The sequence below is a fragment of the Chenopodium album genome, chromosome 7, assembly GCF_948465745.1.
Source record: "Chenopodium album chromosome 7, dcCheAlbu1.1, whole genome shotgun sequence".
Classification (NCBI taxonomy): Eukaryota; Viridiplantae; Streptophyta; class Magnoliopsida; order Caryophyllales; family Amaranthaceae; genus Chenopodium; species Chenopodium album.
In genome coordinates this window covers 7,504,683-7,528,738 of record NC_137840.1, presented here as the reverse complement: position 1 = coordinate 7,528,738, position 24,056 = coordinate 7,504,683, and the positions used below count along the sequence as shown (strand labels likewise).

The 24,056-nt window shown below is 36.4% G+C and overlaps 1 protein-coding gene across 1 annotated transcript; it reads right to left on the bottom strand.

Moving 5' to 3' along the window:
- Positions 1–349: 349 nt before the first annotated feature.
- On the bottom strand, positions 350–10,394 carry LOC145638874 (DEAD-box ATP-dependent RNA helicase 28-like). Its single transcript, XM_081689929.1, has 11 exons — positions 10,041–10,394; positions 9,759–9,941; positions 9,591–9,659; positions 8,892–8,998; positions 7,189–7,267; positions 5,848–6,753; positions 4,981–5,082; positions 2,083–2,181; positions 1,903–1,989; positions 1,295–1,554; positions 350–794 (listed from the first exon to the last, which is right to left on the bottom strand). The coding sequence occupies exons 1-11, from the start codon at positions 10,284–10,286 to the stop codon at positions 779–781; spliced, it is 2,154 nt and encodes a 717-aa protein (XP_081546055.1). The 5' UTR covers positions 10,287–10,394; the 3' UTR covers positions 350–778.
- Positions 10,395–24,056: the final 13,662 nt, after the last annotated feature.

Below are 24,056 nucleotides of genomic sequence, written 5' to 3'. Positions count from 1 at the left end.
CTAGCTAATTTGCTGACACATAACTACCAAATATGACACTATTTCTTGTTGACACATTTGATGATAATTTTGTGTCTGACAAAACTAATAATATAGATTTTCGAACTAAAATAGTCTTACTTGAACCTAAGCCTACTACACTAAAAGATTAATCTAGCTCATCTACACTTATTTTACCAACTAATAATCAAATTAATGTTTTAGAGAAAAAAAAATATATATTTTTTTAAAAATTAAAATACACTTATATTCTAGTTTCTCTTTATGTAGGAAATGGTTTTCATTTAACTATACGGAGAAAATATTACTAGACATATAAGACAGTAGTGCAGACCAAGATTGTAATAGAAATAGAAGTGGTAACATATTGAACTTTTAAAAAAATGCCATAAATATTACTCTTAAAAAAATGCTATTAATATTACTGCCAATCATCTTTTACAACTTAAAAAAAATGCCATTATATCGAACAAAAATGAAAAAAATGCCATTATAAAGCTTTTCCTTCGAACCGCAGCGTAGTCACATAGCATATAAACCTCAAAGCCCGCCAAATATACAAGGGCAGGCCAGGTAAAATTCAGTATCTAGCATGCCCACTGTTATCCGTCCTGCTGAGATGCAGAACAATTGCAACTCTTTAGTTACTCTGAAGATTGCCCAACAAAATTGCACTTCACTTTTAAAAAGTAGATTTTCCATGGAAGTTGAAATCGCCCAAGTTCATTTCTTGCTTGCCTCCAAAACTTAGTCAGAGATCTTGGCCTGGATAAAATGCCTACCTTCGCTTATACCTGCACATATTGAATAAACTATAAGAAAATATGTACTTGCAACAGAAGAATTCAAATCTCAACAGGACACAAATTGCTTGCATCATCTACAAGTGAGGATTAGCCACTACCAATGTCGCACCCCCCAATAGAGTGGCACATATCAGATAAAGGGCTGGGTGAGGACACTTAATATGGAAACAAAGGGGCAGATGGGAGAATCACCCAGAAGAGAGAGAGTGACCAGAAAGTAGAGACCTACTAGCAGCCACATAGGCAGCAAAAGGGCCAGGTAACAGAGAAATGGAGAGGAGGGGGGGGGGGGGGGGGGGTCAATTCTGTCAAACTGTTAGAAAGAACAAACATCAACCAATGAACTTCAGATGCTTGTACCCATGGACGGAAACTACCAGGGTGTGAAGTGCGTTTGTCACCTACATGTGAGTACTATACCCTACAAATTCTGAAATCTTTTAATAAGTATACATGTTATATGTGAAGCATCAGTAGCATAGTTATACCTTGATTTACTCTTAAATGAATTCCTTGACTTCTTTTGAACATGCTGAAGGTTCTTTTTTCCCCGTTTCTCACTCATATCAGTCTGGAATAGCTCCTGCATCTCATCTGTTCTTGACTGAGATTGTGCTGCTTTCTTCCCCATCTTTTTGATATTTTTACCATCTTGTGCTTTTTTCCCAGCCTTGATTGCTTTTGCTTTGCGATAGGCAACCTCGACAAGCGGTATTCCACTTTTATCTTTCTTACTCTTTTTATTTTCCTGCCATCACACAGATGGTTGATTAGAAAAAATAATGTAATTCCAAACAAAAAAAGATAATATGATGCTGATTAAATCAACTATCCAGAAACAAAGCTATTTCCCAATGTAGCATGTAAAAATGAGAGATTCAGGGCCTGAGGACATGGAAATTAGAAGAAAAGGGGCATGGTGAGCATGTGGAGCAATAGCAGTCAGGATGCCAATCCAAATTGCAAGCAGAAAAGTGTAAATAAGCTTCAATAATATAGCCCTAGATACCAATTCAAATAATTGAAAAAAGTCTTCCGTGAGATATCAAGTATAAATCCAAATACACATTCATGAAAGCACAAGATTGATACTCACCCCTTCTGAATCATCAGACTCATTTTCCTCTTCCAGCATCTCTCTCTCCGCTTCCAGCTTTCTGCGCTTTTTCCGGGGCAAGTTTTTCTGCTCAAAGACAAAGTATAATAATGAGATTTTATCACCATAAACCATTACACAATTGCCAGATAATATAACTGTGGGAAATAGGACAAATACCTCACGCTCTCGTTTCCTCTTTTCCTTCAATTTCAAATCTTCTGCTTGCTGGGCACTGACAACGACATTACCAGAATTTTTCTTCGTCTCCGAGGATCCCTATTGAATATATATATTTAGTTTAAATCAAGAATCAAACGCTCAACAGACAGAATATTCTGCATCCTAAAAAAAAAAAAAAAGAAGAAGATTTTCTTAAATGTCATAATTAGCATTAGATAAGAGCTTTCTTGACTCAAAGACTTTATAAAGTAACGCCATTTTTCTTGAAGTTAAAATGGACAATTTAAGGCGTCTAGTTTTAACCAAGCTTCACCAAATAGTATTTAAGGGATTTAGTTTGATATACTTTAACATTCAAGAGCCTCCATAGTTACCCCCATCAAGTTAATATGGAGGCTCTTGAATTTAAAAAGGGTCAAAACAGATTCAAAATTAAGATTCCTGAAAGCGCTTTACAATCTGAAGGTAAAATTTTTTTTGAGAATGTATCCTCTAGATGCAATCATAGAGAGCACCATAAAAATATGGTTAGGTGGCCTGAACAATAATATTGTGGTAATATTTAACGAAAAATACTTATTGAATGGCATTTCCAGCAAAGGTGTAAACACAATCACAATGTATTGGGAGCTAAAGCAATTCGTAGCAATACCGATGGTAAACAAACTACAGCTTCATAGCAAGACAAACAAAGCCATATGCCCATATCCTTCTTCAGTTTCTCAAATTAGTGTCCTAATAAAAATACATTTCAGACAGTATAATATTCTGATTGAAATTTGTAAAATTAAGTGGAAATTACCTAATCATTACATCCCAGACTATAATATTCTGATAAAATTTTTAAAAAATCAGGAAATAAAGTGGAGACTATCATAAAAGCATTTGAGAAGAACTCGAACAACCAACAAAAGAGAATAACTAAACAACTACCTAATTCCTACTAGCAAGTTTTTGTTTTGGCGGCACAGCCAATTAATGGAACTGTTTGGAAAATCCATCCAAAAGGCCACCACCCCATAAAAGCATTTGAGAAGAACTCGAACAACAACTATACAACTACCTAATTCCTACTAGCAAGTTTTTGTTTTGGCGGCATAGCCAATTAATGGAACTGTTTGGCACATTCACCAAATAAACATTAGAAAATTGATGGGTGTTACAAAACATATATGGAAAGAATTTAGAGAGAACTTTTATATTTTCCTACGAGGGAAATGGGAAGACCAATTAGGATCAGAGTAGGTAGGATGGTAGAAGGGGTGGAACCATGAAATGGAATGGGTTTTCTTGGACAAAGATACTAAAGGGGCGTTTGATTGAACAAAGTGAAAGGGAAAGAGTCTAAGAGCATCCACAATGGTTGCATAAAAGAACCTACTTGCAATTCCTAATAATATAGAGCTACAAGCTAGGCATTGTAGAGCTACATAGGTTGTAGCTAAGGCCAAACTACATAGCTCTAGTACACTCCACGCAATACACATATATTGATTTGTCTCATATTTTTTATGTATATTTTTAATGGTTTATTTATAATATTACAAAAGAATTTAGCTTACCATTTTAGAGGTTATAGCTTAAATCATGTAACTTAGAGATAATGATGTGGCAACCCAAAGCTACATGTAGCTAGCCATCGTGGATGCTCTAAGAAAGGAAAACAAGGTGAATGGAAACCCAAACCCCAAAATTTACAAAGTTTTTTGTCTTAAATAAGAAAGGGAAAATCATCCAACAACCTAGACTTCCCTTCAACCACCAGCCCACCACCACCACCACCACCACCACCCTATGCTTACATCTACCCTTTACAATACAGAACTGCCTTGTTGACAATACAGGAAAGTGAGACATAGCATGAAAATTGGTGCTCAATGAAGAACGATATGGAACATATAATGATGTCTTCAACAATGACAACTAAATGCAAAGATCTGAGTTTGGCAGTACTTCCATAGAGAAAGAAATTATGAGCAGGGAAGATATGAGATACTACTTGAAGGGCAATATCTTGACTAGGAGGGTATGATAATGACCACTCCATTTTTTTTAAATAGTTGTTATCATACTCAGCAATACGATTTTTTAGGCTATAGTTGGAACTTGGAAGAAGCACCACATACTTTGAAGGTAGGAAAGCTACGTGAATTAGTAAAAGGGTTTATTAGGAATGGCTGCAAGTATTTTATAACTCAAAAAAGTTCTTAGCTTAAAAAATGTACTGCAGGCTATACTGTATCTTATGATTAAACAGCAGATGAGTATCTTTTGCAAGTGGTAGACTGGTAGGTGCTCTTTTCCTATTGGTTAGTGGCATCATAGTACATATAGATCTTATGATTTTGTGGCATCATAATACATATAAATATTGTGATACATGAATCATATACTGAATGTCAGATTTTAGTTACATTTAGCATTGTTATGTTCGTATAAATCTCCAGAAGTAGAGACCTTTATGCCAGACTTATCAGATAAGTTAACTCTGACCTATAATAAACAGACATTTAGAGGCATATTCTTCCCAAGAGGCAAGTGTGATTTATAATATATGTCCCCTTTATGACATTTTATACAGTAATCCAGAATGGAACATCTTGTCTTTTAATATCCACTGCATCACATGTTAAGAGAAAAGATAATACAGCTGACTCACAACTGCACCATTGATCGATGATAAAAAAGTTTTAGCACTTCAGTAGCGGAGTCTCATCTTTCTTCTATTTGTTTCAGTGAGATAAATGAAAAATGAAAAGTAAAAAGGATCTCAAGTATCTTGTGATATCAGGTTATTGAATTGAAATATATAATTAGCAATCTATTCCAAAGTAAGAGCATCATCACCATGGCTTCTAACTACAAGAAATTCACAATAATCTCAAGAGACAGTACCTTCACCTCCTTTGCAATTAAATTCTTTTCCTTCTCTGTTATAAACCACGTCTTTTTAGGCCGGGAAAATATTTCTTCCCTGTGCTCAATCATATTTTCAGCCTGAAAAAATGAAAGTAAATGTACATGTCAGCAATGATGGAAAGTTCTATATATCTGGATTCTGAGATAAAAAGCAGAACACTAGTGGCCAACAAGTAGTAACATAATGGAATTAGTTAGCTTAAAGATAATCTCTTAAACTTATACTCCAACTCCTGGCAATGATTTAGGATATGATATTCAACCAAGTTCATAACTTCATAAGAAAGTGAGAAGATCAAAATCTTCAATATTTTTTTACAGCAATCCTCTAGGATGTTAGATCCAAGCATGTCAATAAATTTACAACTTTTTTTTTAGTTTTTTATTTTTTACTTTTTATTTTTATTTTTTTGACAAGACAAGTTAATCCAAAAAGTCACAATCCAAAAACTTCAAAGTTAAGATGTTTTAAGATGCAATTTTCATAAGTTAATCCAAAAAAAAAGTCACAATCATTCATGCTAGGACAATAAATCATCAAAGACGAGAACTTTATGCAAATGCAAACCACACTATCACTGCATATAATGCTTCAATGGACTGATCAAGCTATTACATTCCCAAAGTTCTAGATTCAATTTACATTCAGACACAGTATTTAATTATGGATTTTATGGACTTCTGATGGATAATGTAGTGTATTTTCCAATCACTATAAAAATCATAATCTGGTTGATGATTATCAAGCCAAAAACTCTAATTTGCAAACAATTTGACATAAAATGGATGTGAGGGGATAGTAGTGTTGCCATGCAGAAAGAAAGAAACAAAGCATAAACAAACCTTTGCTGCTTCCATCTCTGCCTTTCTCAAAGCCATTTCTTCTTTCTCTTCTCGAAGAATAGTAGCAACCTGATCTTCCATCTGCTCAATTGTTTGTGCCCACTTATTAATGGACTCTTCAGCAACAATTCTGCTCTTTAACCTAGAACCAGCCTTTTTAGCAATGGCTTTTAGTAGAGAGCGATCATTATCAGTGACAAATGTGACTGCGTATCCTTCCCGACCAGCTCTTGCTGTACGACCCACTCGGTGCACATATGTTGTGAGATCACGAGGACAAGCATAATTAATAACTGTCCGAATACCAGCTATGTCAAGCCCTCGAGCAGCAACATCTGTTGCAATCAAGAAGTCTACTTCCTGTTTTCTGAAAAGTTCAAGAGAATCAAGACGCTGTGCTTGTGTAAGATGGCTATGAATCTCGGCTGCTTTTAAGCCTGCTAACCCAAATAAGATCTTCAACCTATGAGCAGCAAGCTTGGTTCCACTAAAAATGATTACTTTGGATGTGAATGTTTTTGAGCATAATGCAAGAAGCACTGCCTCATAATGTGCTTCACGCATTCTTCTTATTCTCACAACCTCCTCAGTCAAAGCTGCTGGTCGTTGGGCAGATGGATCAGCTGACAGCCGTAGTGGTTTCTTTAAAGATAGTTTGACAAGCTCTGCCACCTCTTCAGTCATTGTAGCAGAAAACAGCATTGTCTGCCTCCGTTTTGAACACATACGGACGAGTTCTTGGATCTCAGCATTAAATCCAAGCTCCAAAAGTCGATCAGCCTCATCAAGAATCAAGACAGCAAGATCATCTAGATCCACAGACATTGAATTACGTAAATGGTCAATCATACGCCCTGGAGTTGCCACAACGACATCTGGCATCGACCTTAATGCAGCCTCTTGCACCTGAGTTCATGTATGATGTCACTCAGTTATGACAGATATAGAAAAGAAGAAAGACATCTAGAACAGCCAAAACCGGAGATAGTTGAAGCCATGAAAAACTTTCAATGTTATCCGTAGTAGACGTATTTAGTGAAATTGTGGTTATTTCAATTTGAACTAAGGAAATCACATAGAAACATCAAGAGGACTGAAACACACACATACATAAACAAGCATAAGCATGTAGGAGTCACAGGCTCACAGTAAAATTCACACTTGCACCCAGCTCAGATAAGAAGGATCAACTAAAAGTGTCGAACCATTGCATCAAACCAATCTCAATCAGGGACAAACTACTTTGGAATGTAAAATGGCAAACAACACAGAAAAGTTACTGATAGCATGATAGATAAGTTGTACCGAAACAGAAAAGAGCCAATAAGAAAGTATCATAACCTTATTTGATAGCCCACCAACAATCAGGCAGCATCTTATATCTGTAAATTGAGCAAGTTTTTCTATCATACTGTGAACCCTGAAAAGCCACGTCAGAGCACTAGAGTGAGAAAGAACAGAATAACATATGTTTGAGAAAGTTTACAATTACGAATCAAGAAAGGGAAAAAAAAAAAAAACATGTAAAGGATATACACAAAATTATGTTCCACAAAGGCCAGTATCATAGATTCTTAGGGACTCCTTCATTGCAAGTAAAAGGCAAGAAGAAGTGGAAGACAACCCTCAAAGACTTTAAATGTCATACATTGATAAAATTATTTGGAAGCTACAACCTTTTTCTATAATATGAACTAAATCACATGTCCATGGAAGAAATAACAAAAAGATATTCTGTTTCAGTCTGCTTTTAAGTATTTTGATAATCAGGGATTCATTTAATTTATTGATTACAAATCCAATAAATGAATGGAGTATATATAATTTTATTAACTTAATAAGGAAAAAGGAACTTTGTTTGAGGATATTGCAACATAGCAACAAAGATCCTAATCTCAGAGACAAAGAAGTATTTCTTATGATACTTTTCTGGTGCATTATTCAAAAATGTAGCACCAAAAACGAGCACTCTATCATGTGCTCCTTACACCCCACAAAACCTTTGGGCGTTCTCCCATTTCTGTAAGGTAAAAAAATTTAGAAGTGATATTATAGTGGAATTTTTATTATAAAAAAATGAATATTAAATTAAAGGAGGTAGTTTTAATCTTATTTTAACAAAACTCCCTCCGTTTTTAAATACTTGCTCCACTTTCTTTTTCCGGCCGTTTTTAAATACTAACTCCATTTCCTTAATTGGAAAACTTTTACAATTATTAATTAATTTCTCTCACCAAGTGGACCCAACAATATTAATTCCATATTCTCTCTCCTTCAATTCTCTCCATTACTTTTGGTTTTTTTACAATTTTTTATTCTTCCACCAAGCCCACTACCTCCATATTTTATACTTTCTTCAATTTCTCCTAAAACTCCGCGCATGGAGAGCAAGTATTTAAAAACGGAGGGAGTAAAGAATATGTACAGGAAACTGTTTATGGATGGTGGGCAACGAAAAGAATACTTAAAAAAATTTCGAGGGGGGAAAAAGGAAAACATTAGTGGAAAGGTAATTGAGACCAACAAAAACAAAAATTAGGAAAAGTTTGTGGTACAATTGTACAAGGATAGTATATCACTATACATTATGCATTGATGCTTCAACAATTTGACAATCCTTTCCCCTAATAGGATGAATATCACAAACAGGCAATACTTTGTTTTAGCTTTATCAGATTTTTTTAAAAGCTGCTGGAGGAAAAGAATATTATCAAGGCAGCACTTTTTTAGTTTCTAATGCCGATATAAACATGCATCAAACCTCATCTTACACTTGACCATAATGATTACAGCAATGTTCAATGTGTCATCTGTAATGTTAGATCAGGACATGTTATTCACGACTATTTGATATCACTTTAAAATGGAACCTTTATGAAAATATCAATTCATTAAGCATATAAACACATGCTTATGAAAATATACACGCAATATAATAGGTAAGAAAAGGTTTCCTCAGTTTTGTAGTTTTTTGCAAGTTATTTGGTTTACAGAAATAAAATCTTCTTGATGGCCAAAAAAATGGAGTTAGTAGTGAAACTTACTGCACAGCTAGCTCCCTTGTTGGAGTGAGAATAAGAACCCTAATTGCCGGCACACGCTTTGGGCGGTATAGCAACCTCTCCAAGGTCGGCAGTGAAAAAGCTGCGGTCTACAGAAGCCGAACAGAGAGAAATATAAATAACAATTATATCCAAACCTATCATATTTTCCCCAAATAACAGAATAACGCACACAAAAGCAACCCTTGAACAATTCAAAATATTAGCAAATTCCAATCCTAGAATGCATCCTTAAACAGCAGCAATCAGCTAGCTACAATCAGATTCTTCCATTTCTTTTCTTTCATATTAAATCAGTCTAAGATAAAGCCAATAACAAACTAAGTCCAACCTTCTTTAAAAAGTTTATCTTAGAATTAAGAGCTTGTTTGATATCGTGTTACTAAGGGTTGGAAGTGGAATCAATTAACCATTTACCAAGTGTTTGGTATGAAAGGTAGGGTAACACACCCTATTTCCTAAAGGTAACCATTAATTCCTTTCTGTAAGTATACCGAACAACTAATAATAGTAGCACTTAACAGTTAACAACATTACCCCTTCCTCTTATTATTCGTTTACATTCCATTTCCTCACCTAGATTCAAATCAAACATGCACTAAAGGGAGCTGCAATCATGAATTCCAAATTCCAATCTTTTAAACAATAATCCTAAAACAATGAAATCAATCAATGATTTACCTTCCCAGAACCGGTTATTGCACTCGCGCAAATATCACGCCCGGCCATTGCCAATGGTATACAAGCAGCCTACAAACAATGCTTCCATTTTCAGTCATATCCCAAATTCATTTGAGCTAGTAATTATAATAAAATCCTATAAATTCATAAAAATGCTCCCAAAAAAACCTGGATTGGTGTAGGCTTAGAATACCCTAACGCTTCGCAAGCTCGAAGCAACGGCCTCGAAAGATTAAGCTCCAAAAACGATTTAGCTTGATACGAAACACCTTCAGCAGCTGCAAAGAAAGGCTTATCACTTTCAACAACATCGTTTTCATCATCATCTCCTTCGTCAGGCTTATAATCCTCCTTATAAAATCAATCAACCAAAATCAAATTAAATTTACAATTGAGAAATGAAATTGAATTGAAAAACAAAACAGGAAGAAAAGGAGAATGAAAAAGTACTTGTTTATTGGATTCGGAGTCGAAGTCGGAGTCGGAGTCGTTAGGGAGAGAGACGACGCGCTGTTGACGAAGCTTGTGGATTTTCTGGTCGACGGAGGTGGTGTGACGGCGGGCGTGTTCTTCGGCGACGGCTTCGGAGTAGGCGGCAAAGTCCCAGGCAGATTCGGGGGCATTGTCGTCGCCGGAATGAATGTCGTCTTCGAGTTCTTCGTCGCTAGGAGGCTCGAATACGAAGCCTGAACCCATTATAGTAGAGCTCTGTCTGCTACTGCTAGGTTCAACAATGAACAAAGTGGGGATAGAGAATTGGAATGAACAAACGTTGAAAAGGGTTTTTGCGTTGGTTTTCCAGGGTTTTAGAATTCGACAAAAGGGGAAAACTTCTCAACGGTGAATAGTAAAGTTTGACTCTGGGCCTGGACGTTAACCATCCGTTAATGGGATTCTTAATTCACCAAATGCCACTGACTAATTACTAATTTTCACCAAATGTCATTACTTATTTAAGTTATTACACAGTATATCTGTAAAGTAATGTCTAGTTTTTTTCAACAATTTTGAATTATTGTTGGGGGCAAAGTAGCTGTTGCACACACATTGTTGTATAAATGTAAGACTTAGAACACACATTGCAACCCTCCTACTTGCATAATCTTGAGTTTGATATCAAACACATCTTCCTCAACACACGAGTGTGCATATGTGCGCGTTCCAAACAAATTTTGCGGTTGTGGCAAAAAATACGCGATTAGAAGTTCGGAGTCAACATCAAATCCACAAAGGTTTTATTACAAGTGTGACTCATGTAATAGATTCAAATGGTGCAAAGTTTTGAAGCCGCAAGAAGGTCAAAGTACGATAAGCTACTATGATAGGGATGGACCGGGACATAGCAATTTGCATGATGAATTGAAGCAATTGAAGAAAAAAGTGAAACAACAGCAAAAAGTTCTCAATTCTGTTTTGAAATTAGGTGTATTGATGTGTGTAATATTTGTGATTGTAATGATGAAGTGAACAAAATGTAATTGCAATGAAATTCAATAAAGTGTTACTTTGAACATGTCTTTTATAATTCTTCCTGTTTCAATCATGTTCATCCAAAAAATAAGGCCACTGTTCACCCAAAAAATTAAGGCCACAGTTGACAATGTATTTCAAAAAGTTTACACAGAATATTTCCCAAAAAAAACCAACACAACACAACACACATTGGAATTTTAATGTTAAAAAACTAGACTCCATTAACAAGTATGATGTGCATTCAAAAGTGTAGGGGTTTGGAGTTCAAGCGGCTTTCTTTGCTCTCTTCTTGGGCTTTGAAATGCTTGCTTCAACTTCTGCATTGTTGTTGTTTGCTGCACTTGTTGCTTCAGCTGCTGCAATCTTTTTCTTTGCTGCACATGTCAACATGTTGTGGCCATCAAGCCACACTCTACTCATTAGACTTGTTCTGTCAGTATCACCAACCAGCACATTAAAACCCTGATCTTTATAATGGACATCAAGCAACACTCTACTCATCCTATCATCAATAAATGACTGTAGACACCCATTTGTGTCTCCCCAAAACCAAACCCAGTGATGAGTACCTTTCACGTCGAATCATAATCGAATGAAGCGAAAGTGTGGAAAGCCTAGTGTTGCGGATAGTTTTAATTTATTTTCTTTTCTCTCTGTTTTTGAATACTTATTTTAAGAAAACAGCCAATCCAGTTTGGTTGGTCCATGATATGGGTCCAATAGTAGTATAGTTGGATGGGGCTTGCAAAGACCTTTCCAAAGATATATTATAAGCCCAATTCCGATGAATATTGAGGAAGTTATGGCTGATTTACCAAACTGGGTCTGGTTTGAGCTTTATGTACGGCCCAATGATCTAGGGGAGGGCCTAATATGATTTATCATTCCTAATGCAATTAGGAATGGTTTTAGTCTTCTAGATTCTTCTAGAAGGTTCTTTTCATTCCTAATTCAATTAGCCAGTGTTGGTGTCTGGCGCCAGTTAGCCAGGGTTTGCGCCAGCTCTGTTTTTTGTGCGTCAGACTCTGTTTTGTTTATTTTATCTTTTTGGCTGATTTTCTCTATAAATATTGTATTAAAAACTCCGTTTTCAATCATCTACATTCACCTACAATCAGTTTTCATTCGTAATCATTAATTCTCTAATTCTCTCTTAATCATCCACCAATTCTCACCAATTCTCACGAATTCTCATCTACAATTAGTTTTCATTCGCAATCATTAATTCTATAATTCTCTCTTAATTCATTCATCTCTTTCTCTTTCTCTTTTCTAAAAATTGCTTTTCACATACAAAATTCCGCATTCGTTAGATCTAGAAACACCTAGCCATATTCGAAGTTGCCTTCGCCCTAGACGTGAAAGGTTTAATTTCTGAGGGTTTGGTCCCAAATCTCTATTTCAATTATTTAATTTGATTGTTTTGATTATTATTTTCCTTGAAGTTACTAACGTGTGTATTTTGTTATTAGAAAGAGGTACGAGGCATCAAAGTAAGTACTTTAATGTTCACTAGTAGAAAATATGTAATGGGAAGCGGTTCAAACCCCCTAATGGGAAGCGGTTCTGAACCGCATGCTTTTAGGGGGCTTGCCATTAGCCTTTTACATGGAAAGCGGTTTAGAACCGCTTGCCATTTGTAGTGAATGGGCAGCGGTTTTGGCGCCAAACCGTTGCCCATTATGGCTATAAAAAATAAAAATATTTTTTTTTTTTTTTTTTTTTTTTTTTTTTTTTTGTGTGTTTTTCACTAAAATTGATACACGAACAAACTATATGTAAAACCAATAATATTTAGATAAATTAATTGATTGTTGTAACTTGTAAGTATTACATTTCATAAAAAAAAAAATTAATACAAGTAATAAAAATAATACAACAGCTTGATTATATTAAAAAAAAAAACAACAACAATAGCTCTTGTTCACTTGCTCCACCACCACCACCGTCCACATGCACCACCACCGTCCACGCACGCGCACCACCACCATCCACCAAATCCCAGCCATTTTCGCGTAAAACGACCCCCACCATCCATCAGATCCCAGCCCATTCGCCCACCAAGACCCCCACCAAAACCCCCACCAACACCAGATCCCAACCTACTTCGCCCACCAAAACCCCCACTAACACCAGATCGGCCTGAAACAAATCAATTCAACCACACATCACCATAAAATTAAAAAAAAAACTTAAAAAAAATAAAAATTACCATGAATTCCACCATAACCTCGAAATTGGCTTGAAATTTGGGTTTTAAGGGTCAAATTCGACCAAAAAAACTCTAGATCTAGAGTTTTATGGCCGAATTTGACCTAAAAAACTCGAAAATTATGGTCTAAACTCGAATTTGCTCGAAAAGGATGGTCTATGCTCGAATTTGCTCAAAAATATGGTCGTGGGTCGAATTTTTCGATGGTCGCACCACCACCGGACTGAGAAGCAATGAAATTATAACTCATGGAGATGGAGAACGGAGATGAGAGAAGAAAGAGAAGGAGATGGAGGAGAGCTGGAGAGAGTGAGGGCGTGAAAATGGAAGGGAGGAGGAGAGAGAGCGTGAGAAATAGAGAGGAGGAGGAGAGAGAACGTGAAAACTGAGGGGAGGAGGAGAGAGAGCGTGAGAAATATAGAGGAGGAGGAGAGAGAGCGTGAGATTTTAGGGTTTTTTAAAGAAATGGCAAGCGGTTCATGTTCCAAACCGCTTGCCATTTACAATTTGGCAAGCGGTTCACCCTAAACCGCTTGCTATTTACAATTTGGCAAGCGGTTCACCCTAAACCGCTTGCCATTTACAGCATTGCAAGCGGAATTGCAAAACCGCTTGCCATTTGGGGCTTCCCATTACATTTATTCTACTAGTGGTTTTTAATAATATTATGATGTAGACATCATGTTTATATTGTTATTATGATATTCCTAGTATCATGTCTAGGGTAATTTTAATATTAAATATGATTGTTATGATGCCTTTTATGTTCTTCCTAATATTTATGATTGTTAGTATCATGTTAGGGTTAAAGATTTGATTTTTATTGCTTAGTGACATGCTAGGGTTTGTTATTAATCTTGTTAGTATCATGCCTAGGATCTTGCTATTATTATTATGCTTTAATATTAACATGAACATGATCATTATAATTATTATTCATGGTTGATTATGATTATTATTATGTTGCTTGATACATATTATATTTATTGTTATTGCTTGATCACCTTTATTGCATGTTTAAAGGGAATTTATACTTGTAATCACGCTTAATAAGATATTTAATAATCTTGTTTAGGGTTAATTGTGATTATAATTCAAGTGATCGCTAATAATAGTTTATTTGTGCATTAATATTCAATCAACATAGATAAACAGGTTTAGGGTTAATCCTATTGATTGCATTTTAATTAAAAAGCGCACATGAATACGATCAGAATAAAGTAGAGGCCTATTATTAGGGCAGGTTCAATCTCTTTTAGGTTGAATTAGTACCTTCATCCCCGAACCCTTATTTGGTTCTAGACCTTATGGATTTGACGATCTCTTGGATCGTTAAGGGGTGTAACCTTCACCTCGTGAACGGTTTACAAGTTCCTTAAAAAACTTGTTGGCGACTCTTTTGCTCTATCTTCTTCCCTTTTGGACGCCACCGTACTTTAGTGTATGATCACAGTGGGGTTCAAGCTAGTGGGATTTAAAGCTTGAAATTATTCCCTACAATGACATATTACTTTGCTGAACATCAACACACATCATGCATTCATATAGGCAACCACATAACAAAGCCAACACATACCAATACAGACATTGCCAAAAATCTATTTCAAGGAGTTCACAATAAAAAATCATAACAATGACAAATCAATACCCACAAATAACATTTTCAACATGAATTTTAACATTAAATAACACAATTCAAGTCAAATAACCACATTACACTGATCATTTTAGAAAACCCTAACCCTAACTCAATTTTCGCAAAAAAAAAAGTCAGATTCAAAACACGAAATGTAGAACGAAAGTGAGATTATTACCTTGCTTGCTATCTCCAACATCCTGAAAGAATTTCAACTCACGCGTTTTCCTTCTACTTCCTCCAGTACTTGTCACTGCTCTTTTGGTTCGCCCAGGTTCAGCAACAGATAAAGCTTCAATATTTTTGCGTTTTTCGTTCAAGAGGAGAAGAAAACTTCTTATTTGTTTATGGATTTGAGGTTTTCAGTGATGATGAAAGCTCGAAGAACAGAGGAAGGGAATGGAAGAAGAATGGGGAATTTTTTTTTTTTTGATCGAAATTGAAGAAGTCGAAGAGTCAATGCACTATAAGGCGTCATTAAACACAATAAAGGGCATATAGGTCAATTCGCATTAACGGAGTGTTAACGTCCATGCCTCATTAATGGCACGATGTGACATTATACTATTTGTCAGTGGCATGTGGTGAATTATGAAAAGTTGGATGGCATTTGGCGAATTTTTAAAGTTCTTAGTGGCATTTAATTTGATGAAATAGCCGTAAAATTATGCTTCGTATTATGAAACTAGATATTATGACCAATCTAATGATATATAATATAATATGGAGTAACATTTATTTGATTTATAGGGTGAAAAAATTAAGTCAGCCATAATATATGAATAGTGCATTTGTCAAAGTGATGCATTTAAAAATAAATGGAGGGAGTATTATCTTTGGTAACACTGAATTTATTATTTTAAGCTAATTATAACATTAATGATAAATTTAAATTAAATATCTAACTATAGTTAGTTTTTTTTTCTTTTTTATACATTTTAAATGATTTTAAAAACAATATTTTTTATTTAAAGTCACCCCATTTCCCCACCAGCCAAACCCTCCCATGCCCCCGCCCCTACCCATGTCGGCGCCCAGCCTCCTCGCTTGCCGGTGCGCCGCCCTCCCCCACCCCACCGCTACTGCGCCTCTTCCTCTTTCCCCCTTCCCCGCAAATCCCCATCTTAAAGCAAACTCGTTTCAATCAAATCCAAAGATACAATTCGACATCAAGGTAACCGGTTTGTCAGCCCCATCCGAGATCATTCTCCGCTACGCTTTTACAACCAAATATGTCGGGAACAAGACCTACTCCTTTAACATAGGTTTATCGCACTAACCACCACAAAACCGGCCTTCTTCCTAGACAACCCCCCTAGCTCCTCTGTTCGTTGGTTGAAAACCCACCCTAAAACACCAGAAAATACCTAAACCCGTTAGGTTTAGGGCTTCGAAACTAAACCCAGGAAATGAGTTTGGTTATCTCGTTGTTTTAGGTGGGTTTTAGGGTTTTCGTGGTCGGCTCACAAGGGAGGGGGTTCGTTGGAGAAGGAGAACGTGGTGGTTTGGGGTGAGATTAGGGTTCGGCGGGCGGTAGTGGGGGAAATGGGAGGATGTAGGGGTCGGGGTAAAGGGAAAGAGAGGACGTAGGGGCGGGGGAGGCTGGGCGTCGCCGACCGGGGTTGGGGAAGCCAAGCGTCATCGGTTGGGGGTTAGGCACCTGGTCGCCGGCAGTGGTGCTGCTGCCTACTATTGGCTAGGTGAGGGGTTATATCTTTATATTTTTTGGGGGTTTAGGTTTTATATTAACCATGGTTAGTGAATTTATATTAAAATAGATATTCTCTTTGATAATCAATAATTTAGGTTTACCAAAGATAATAAGATTTTTTGTAATTCACCACTGAAAAAATAAGTATAGTGTTACCAAAGAAAATTTCCTTTTATTTATTAAAATTGGGAATTTAGACCCTCTATTATTGACTTTTCCAAATTCTAAGGGTGCTTATGATTTTGTGAGACGAGACAACTTACGAGCTATTAGAGCTTGAGAATTGAGTCAAAAGGTTTATGAGTCGAGTTGACTCAAAAGCTCGTTAAAACTTGAATTCCTTCGTACGATATTATATTTAGTAAAAGAAAATTTTATTTAATTTTTTTATAATAATAATTAATAAATGTATATTATTTATGTGGTCATATGATCATATGTATATTTTTCAAAAGACAAAATCAAAAAGAAGGAAGAAATGTTACACAAAATAGGGGGTTCTATGAAGACGGATCAAATTGCAAGCTACTCGGCGTCGACTCGGTTAAATTTGGTCAAATCTTGACTTGATCAAAGCTCGGCTTGATATTTTAACGAGTCGAGTCGAGCTACCCCAAACTCGAACTCGACTCACATCATAATAAGCGCTTCTACCAAGGTGTGGCTCGACCCTCTTTTTATAAGTTAGGCCCTGTTCACTTCACCTTACAAAAATAATATTAAGTAAACATAATTTCAGTTCAGTAAAAATAAGTTTAGTTCAGTAAAAATAATTTCAGTTCATTAAAAATAATTTCAATTCAGTAAAATTCAGTTTAGCTCAGTAAAATTCGATTTTCTTAAAGAAGAAATATAATAGAAAATCAGTAAAAATAATTTTAGTTCAGCAAAGATAATTTCAGTTCTATAAAATTAGTTTAAGTTCGGTAAAAATAATTTAAGTTCAGCAAATATAATTTTGTTTCAGTAAAAATAATTTCAGTTCAGCAAAAATAAGGTGAAGTGAACGGGGCCTTACATATTGTGATCCGCTTGTCTAAACAAAAAAGTGCATAGTAACCTACATTAGTGTTCATTCATGACGAACGTTAAAGGGGTATATAATTCATCACCTAACACTCCCTTTTTTCTATACCTTTCTCTCTTCTTCAAATTAAATTCCCTCGCTAACTTAGTCTCTATTTCATTTATTCATTCCACTCTAATCATAAACCCTAATTTGCAAAACACAAATTCCTGAAGCGAATGAAGATTTTGTAGCTGTATTAGTTGACAAAAGCTTTCCTTAAGTTGCAATTTGTTGTTAGTGGGTGGCTTGCAATAGCATCGTGGACTTATTAATTCCATGCACAAGTCGAATTTCAAGGGAAGGAGCATCAAGACTTTGTTATTAACATGATTTGATGTGAGGAAGACAACAATGAAACCCTAAAAAAAGTCACAGGAGAAAGGGAATTAAATAAAAGGAGGAAGAAGGCCAGATCTATTCATTTGGAGAGAACGTTTATTTGGAGAGAAAGTTTCCCACCCAAAAAAAAGCCTATCAAAAACGTAACGCTGCTTTAAAAAAGCTAACGAAACCCTATTAAAGGCTACATAATAGCAAGGTCGTAATTAACTTACTATATAAACAATGACGCTATAATATGTAACTTCCAAAAGAGGGGCTATAAGCCTACAACTTGAAAAAGTTGACAAGCTAAAGTCGTAATCACCTAGTCAAAAATAATTCCTAAGTCCACTAACTATGCAGATAGGGAAGAAGGGTCGAACCACATGAAAACTAGTCAATTTATTCCTAATTAATCAAAAGTAATCTAAATTATCAAGTAACCAATTTGTTATTATTAAGGAGAATTAAACTACTAGGAGTAAAAGTAGGGAGAAATAAAAATAGGAAGAAAATCAATGAATAAAAGACCTAGGGCATAGGTTCACTAATAAATAATATTTTAGGGTAAAACATAACAATCAATCATCAATGCATCAATTTATCAGATCATAAAGGGATTTCGTTACGTATTATAATCACATAGTTAATTTACTGGTATTAAATCTCATCTCTCGAATCTCGACTTAACCGTTTATAAATTAGTCTGCCTATTGAAACTAATCCTAAACATTAATTCTCATCTCTCGAATCTCGAATCAATATTGCATAACTCATACAACTAAACCAGGCCTAATCTAATTGCATAGCATTAAATCAATCAATAGGAAATTAATCAAGCATTGACAATCAACAATAACAAATTACCCCTTCATATTATTTATGGATCCCCACAAACCCTAGAAAGGAAACTAATCACACATAATTAAATCTAAACTAATTAAAGCAATTAAATAAGTCATGATGAAATAAAGAAATAAAATAATTGAAATTAATAGAGAAGAAATCGTTACCAAAGTTAACGGAAATAATGAGTTGAATCAAGAACAAAGTATACTGTTATAAAGAGAGAAAATTAAGCTAAGTAGAGAGAGAAAGTCTAAGAGAAGAAGTACCAATACTAATAACACTAAAACGTAATTATATATGCCAAAAACACCCCATCGGAAACACGCGCCCAATTAGGCGAAGTGCCGCCCGATCGGGCCCGCCTTTTTCTTCATCTTCTGAATTTGGGCAGCCGCCCGATCAAGCCAAGGATTGCCCGATCGGCCCCGACTATGCTTGGACTTGGATTGGGCTTCACTTCTTAGCCTATTCCAAATTTCCACTTTGGGGCTTGATTACTCGGTGTCAAATTCTCGATATTTCACATGTCGAGCCCTTAATCACCGGCTCGATGACTCTAACCGAGCCTGGGATATGAAAAGTGGTCGTGCTCCTCCAATGCTCGTAGTCGCTTCATAAAATCCTGGGAAAATTCTCTAAAAGTTCAATTCCCTACAAAACTCAACCAAAACTACGAAAACACCAATTAGTAATAAAAGTGGCTCTAAAGAGCCAAAAACACTACCAATTATGACCAAGGGACGGGGGTAAAATACTATATAAAATAGACATATCTAACTCCCCCAAGACAAACCCTTGCTTGTCCCTAAGCAAGGCAATGAATCAAAACAAACCATGACTTCACCCCAAATCAAATCAAAGATCCACAATCTAACTCAGGGCAAAACCAACAAACATGCATCAAAATCAATCACTCAAATCCATTCGACTTCCTATCTTCCCTAACAATTATCAAGTAGAGAAAACCACAAGAGCATATAAAATTCAAGACTAGTGCTCACACACTCAACTCTCATTTATGTGGCGAGTAAAGAATGTACTCAATCGCTCTCCAACCACCCCTTCATTGTGAACAATGCCCTCCCAAACTCACAACACTCGTGTGTTTAAAGAGAATATCACTCAACCTAGATAGTCGACTCGGAATACATCAAGTCATCCTTCGCATTGATAAAGAACTACTTTCACATCTACACAACTCTATGCACAAATGTCGGAAGGTCTTTAAAGCTTGTAATGTAAGGCTAGGGTAAAAGGTAGGATAAATTTGGGCAAAATGTGAGAGTAAAGCCATGCTTAAGGGAGCCATATCCTAATAAAACCCAAGGTCAAAAATAAATAATGATCAAATCATCTCCAATCACAACTTAACTCCACAAAAGTTCACCAAACAACCAAATTGATATCTCACATAACCACCATCACTTACAAATTCACTCATAAAAATATGATATTAAAGAATTAGAGTGAATAAAAACTTTGAACTCATTCTTCTTTTTCTTCTTTCAAACTTGAACTTTTTTTTTTCTTGAATTTTTTTTATTTTCTTTTTTTTCTTATGAGCAACCTTCACGTAGAACATTTGAACATTGAAACAATTTTTTTTTTCTTTTGCTCTTTTTTATTCTTTTTCTTACATTGGAAATTTTCAACTTTGAAACATAAATTATCAACATTTTCCAATCACAAAATCAAAGAACAAATTACTCATCTTACATTCCCACATTGTGCGAAGTATGTTCACATCACAACTCCCTCACCTCACTAACTAATAGCTCCCCCAAGCCAAGCTTGGAACTAGTAACCAATGGGGCTTAATTAGGCTTGTAATGTGGCTAAATAAACAATGAAAGGGCACAAGCAACAACATGGGTAGCAAGAAGGGAACAAATGTATCTAAATCTTCTGAAGGCTACCTAAAAGAATGAACGCCTTCGTCCTCCACATTGTGCAGAATAGTGAATCATATAAACATTACTCATAGTCACAAAATCAATACTCAGATTCATTGATATACTAGGAACTAACACACATTCCTCACCAAATCAACTAGTCAAGCACTATATTCACAAGTAGTTGGACAAAATTGACGCATGTTAAGGTTCCAAGGCAATCAAACATCAAATAATGACCAACTAATCCGCAATATTCATTATCAACAACCAAGAGTCAAAACAATTTTTTCAAGGGGCATAGGGAAGCATGATTCATTTTCTTCATTGGAACGTAATTTTTTTTTTCAATTTTTTTGTATTTTTTTTTTCAAAAGCAATAAAACTACTCTAAAAAGAAATAAAAAATCTATACTAGAAAGCAATAAAAAGAAAAAAAAAAGAGAGTAATACCATATATACAAGATCATCTCCCCCCAAGCCAATCAAGCAATGCCCTCATTGGCTTGGGAGTGTATCTAGGACTAGCTACTCCTCATCATCGTCCTCATCTTCCTCCATCCTACCATAGCCACCACCATGGCTAGAGCCAACACCTCCATAGCTCCAACCAACACCTCCATAGCTCGAACCAACACCTCCATGACCTGAACCACCTGCAAAATAGTTAGGATCCACATTCCCCCCAATCCCACCAAAAGGGACATCGGCCCCATAACCATGGACCAAAGAATAGTCCACATAACTACCAAAAGCATCGGGGTCGAAACCCTCCTTAAGGATATTGAAACCAATCGGGAACAAGAGCCTTCGGGGAAATATCCCCTCGGCGTGCATAATCATCATACATGGGGTATAAACCCTTCCCTAGGTTTCTCTCCACGTGCCTAAACCGTTTATCTAGAGAACCTACTCTAGAGTCAAGGTTTTAAACTAAACCCTCCACCCTTCCTTCCCCCTTCTCGATCCTATAAAGTTGGCTCCTAAAAGCCGATAAGTCATATGGTGCATTGGGATCGATGTTGTAGTCAACAAAAGAAATAGGGATATCATACATGTAGGGTTGGGGTTATGGAGGAGGTTGGAATTGGGGTTGTGGTTGAGGTGGTGAGTGGTGAGCCTCTCAAGCCTCTCCTTGGTTACCTAGTTCAAAAGTGTAGGTGGACTTACCCTTTTCCAACTTGGACAAGTCTAGGTTAGGCAATGTGAAAACTTGATCCCTCATGCCCGACTCTCAATGAATTATCCACCATATCTCACTAGGGGTAGGTTGGATCCAGTTGAGGCTTCATAGGTATGCTAGGTCCATTAGGGTAGGGCCATTTACTTTCCTATGGTCATTGGGTGCAAAACCCAGCAATTTTTACCGCAATGTGGGTAACTAACCCACCAAAGTAAATAGGGGTCCTAGCTCTACCAGCCTCGACCGCCTTAGCGCTTCTTTGGAAGTGTTGAGCCATCCTATGTGGGATGTTTAGCTTTTCACTCCTAAGGATCATGTAGGTGGCTAACAACTCTAACTCATCTCTCCTCACATTTGCTGGTTCATGCCTCCCGAAGATGGTGAGGCCAACAAACCTTTGCTAAAATTTAGGCACGGGATGTTGAATCCAAGTTCCCTTGACATGTTGGAGGTTCTCTAACACATTCCCAGTTAAAGCTAAGTATACTTCGGCACAATAATCCCTAGGTGGTTCCGTTGGCCTATCAGATTTTAACTCAAAAAGTTTACCAAAATCTTTCAAAGACAATCTCAGATCATTATAAAGTAAACGAAATTGAACATGATAAATAGATGCACTAGAATTAATCAGATTAAAGGTAGAAATAAGTTCCACAGTCAAGTAATCATAATTAAGTATCATATTGCAAGTTAAATAAACCACTCATTCCAATTCCCTTAAACAATTTTTCAACTTGTTTGTCAATTCCTAATCCAGACAAGGTTGGGTGATGAACAAAACGAGTAGTAATTACCTGCCTCTCGACGATTTTGAGTATCCTAGTCTTTTGCTCCATGCTTGTTACCATAACCTCGCTCCATCTCGGAATTTGGAGCTCCGGGTCGACCGTGGGTGTTGGTTGTTGCCTTGATTGCTCACCCCTTTGAGTCCTTGATCTCTTGAATGTCATTTGAGTTGATTTCTTAACATCTTTCTCTCTCTTAGGTTTTCCTAAAAATTTGAGAAAAACTAGTGAAAATTAGATGGAGAATGTAGAGGAAAGTGAGAGGACGAAGAATATGTAAAATATTTTGAGTTTTGACGGGAGAATTTGAGAAGATCTTGATTAAAAAAGTGAGGTTGAAGGTATGTTAATGGAGTTTAGAGAGAGAAAGAGTGAATGAAAGAGATGAAGTAAGAAAGAAAATGAAAAGAAAGGAAGGGAAAGGAAATATGAAGCTCGGCATAAAATAGGCGCGTCCGATCGGGCGAAGATCCAGATATTTGGATTGATAGTTGCGCGCCCGATCGGGCGAATTTCCTTCGAATTCTTCTTTCATTTTTGCGCCTGATCGGGCAAGCTTCGCCCGATCGGGCGAATTTCATACTAAAAAATTGGATCACTTGCGCGCCCAATCGAGCGTGTCTGCCCGATCGGGCGAATTGAAGCTCAATTTGAACTTCACTCTCGCGCCAGATCGGGCGAGGTCCGCCCAATCGGGCCCCTGCCCAGCTCGGAACAATCATTTTTTTTAACTTTTCCTCTTTAAATCTCCTTACTTGTTGATTCGAAACTTGTACAAAAACACTTTGAAAAGGTTAAATTACACTCTCCTCACCTCTCTAAAAAAATAAAAATAAAAAGAAGGAAAAACTACTCTAGAAAGCAAGAAATACGGGTTTCCTCCCACAAAGTGCTGGTTTATCTAGGTCCCGCACGACCCTCTTACCACAATGTCGCTCAAGATGAAACAAAATCGGTTAGGTGAAGTAATTTAACCGCACCAATCGTAGCCCCTTCATGGTATAGCTTAAGTCTTTGACCATTTACCTTGAACTCATTACCATGCTCATCGATTAATTCCACAGAGCCAAATTTATTAGCCCTTTTAACAGTAAAAGGACCCAACCACCTTGACTTTAACTTTCCTAGGAAAAGTTTAAGTCTAGAGTTGTTCTGGGAGGAATCAAGAAGCCTGGATTTGAGATATATCATGATTGCTACTTCTTGAATGACGATCTCAAAATAGTTAAATCAAAACACCCAACCCTAGGGTGTTATGATAGGCAAGCATTTAACTTGCTATTTGGACTAGAGCAAAACCATGTTGCTACCATGACTAATCAGAATGCCATCCAA

What these genes read in the sequence shown, in the direction of transcription:
- LOC145638874 (XM_081689929.1), bottom strand. Translation starts at nt 10,286, where the DNA reads ATGGGTTCAGGCTTCGTATTCGAGCCTCCTAGCGACGAAGAACTCGAA. An exon ending in CTAAGCCTACACCAATCCAG is followed by an intron (nt 9,660 to 9,758) that starts GTTTTTTTGGGA and finishes CATTGTTTGTAG; the next exon opens with GCTGCTTGTATACCATTGGC. An exon ending in CAGAGATGGAAGCAGCAAAG is followed by an intron (nt 5,083 to 5,847) that starts GTTTGTTTATGC and finishes TCATTTTTTCAG; the next exon opens with GCTGAAAATATGATTGAGCA.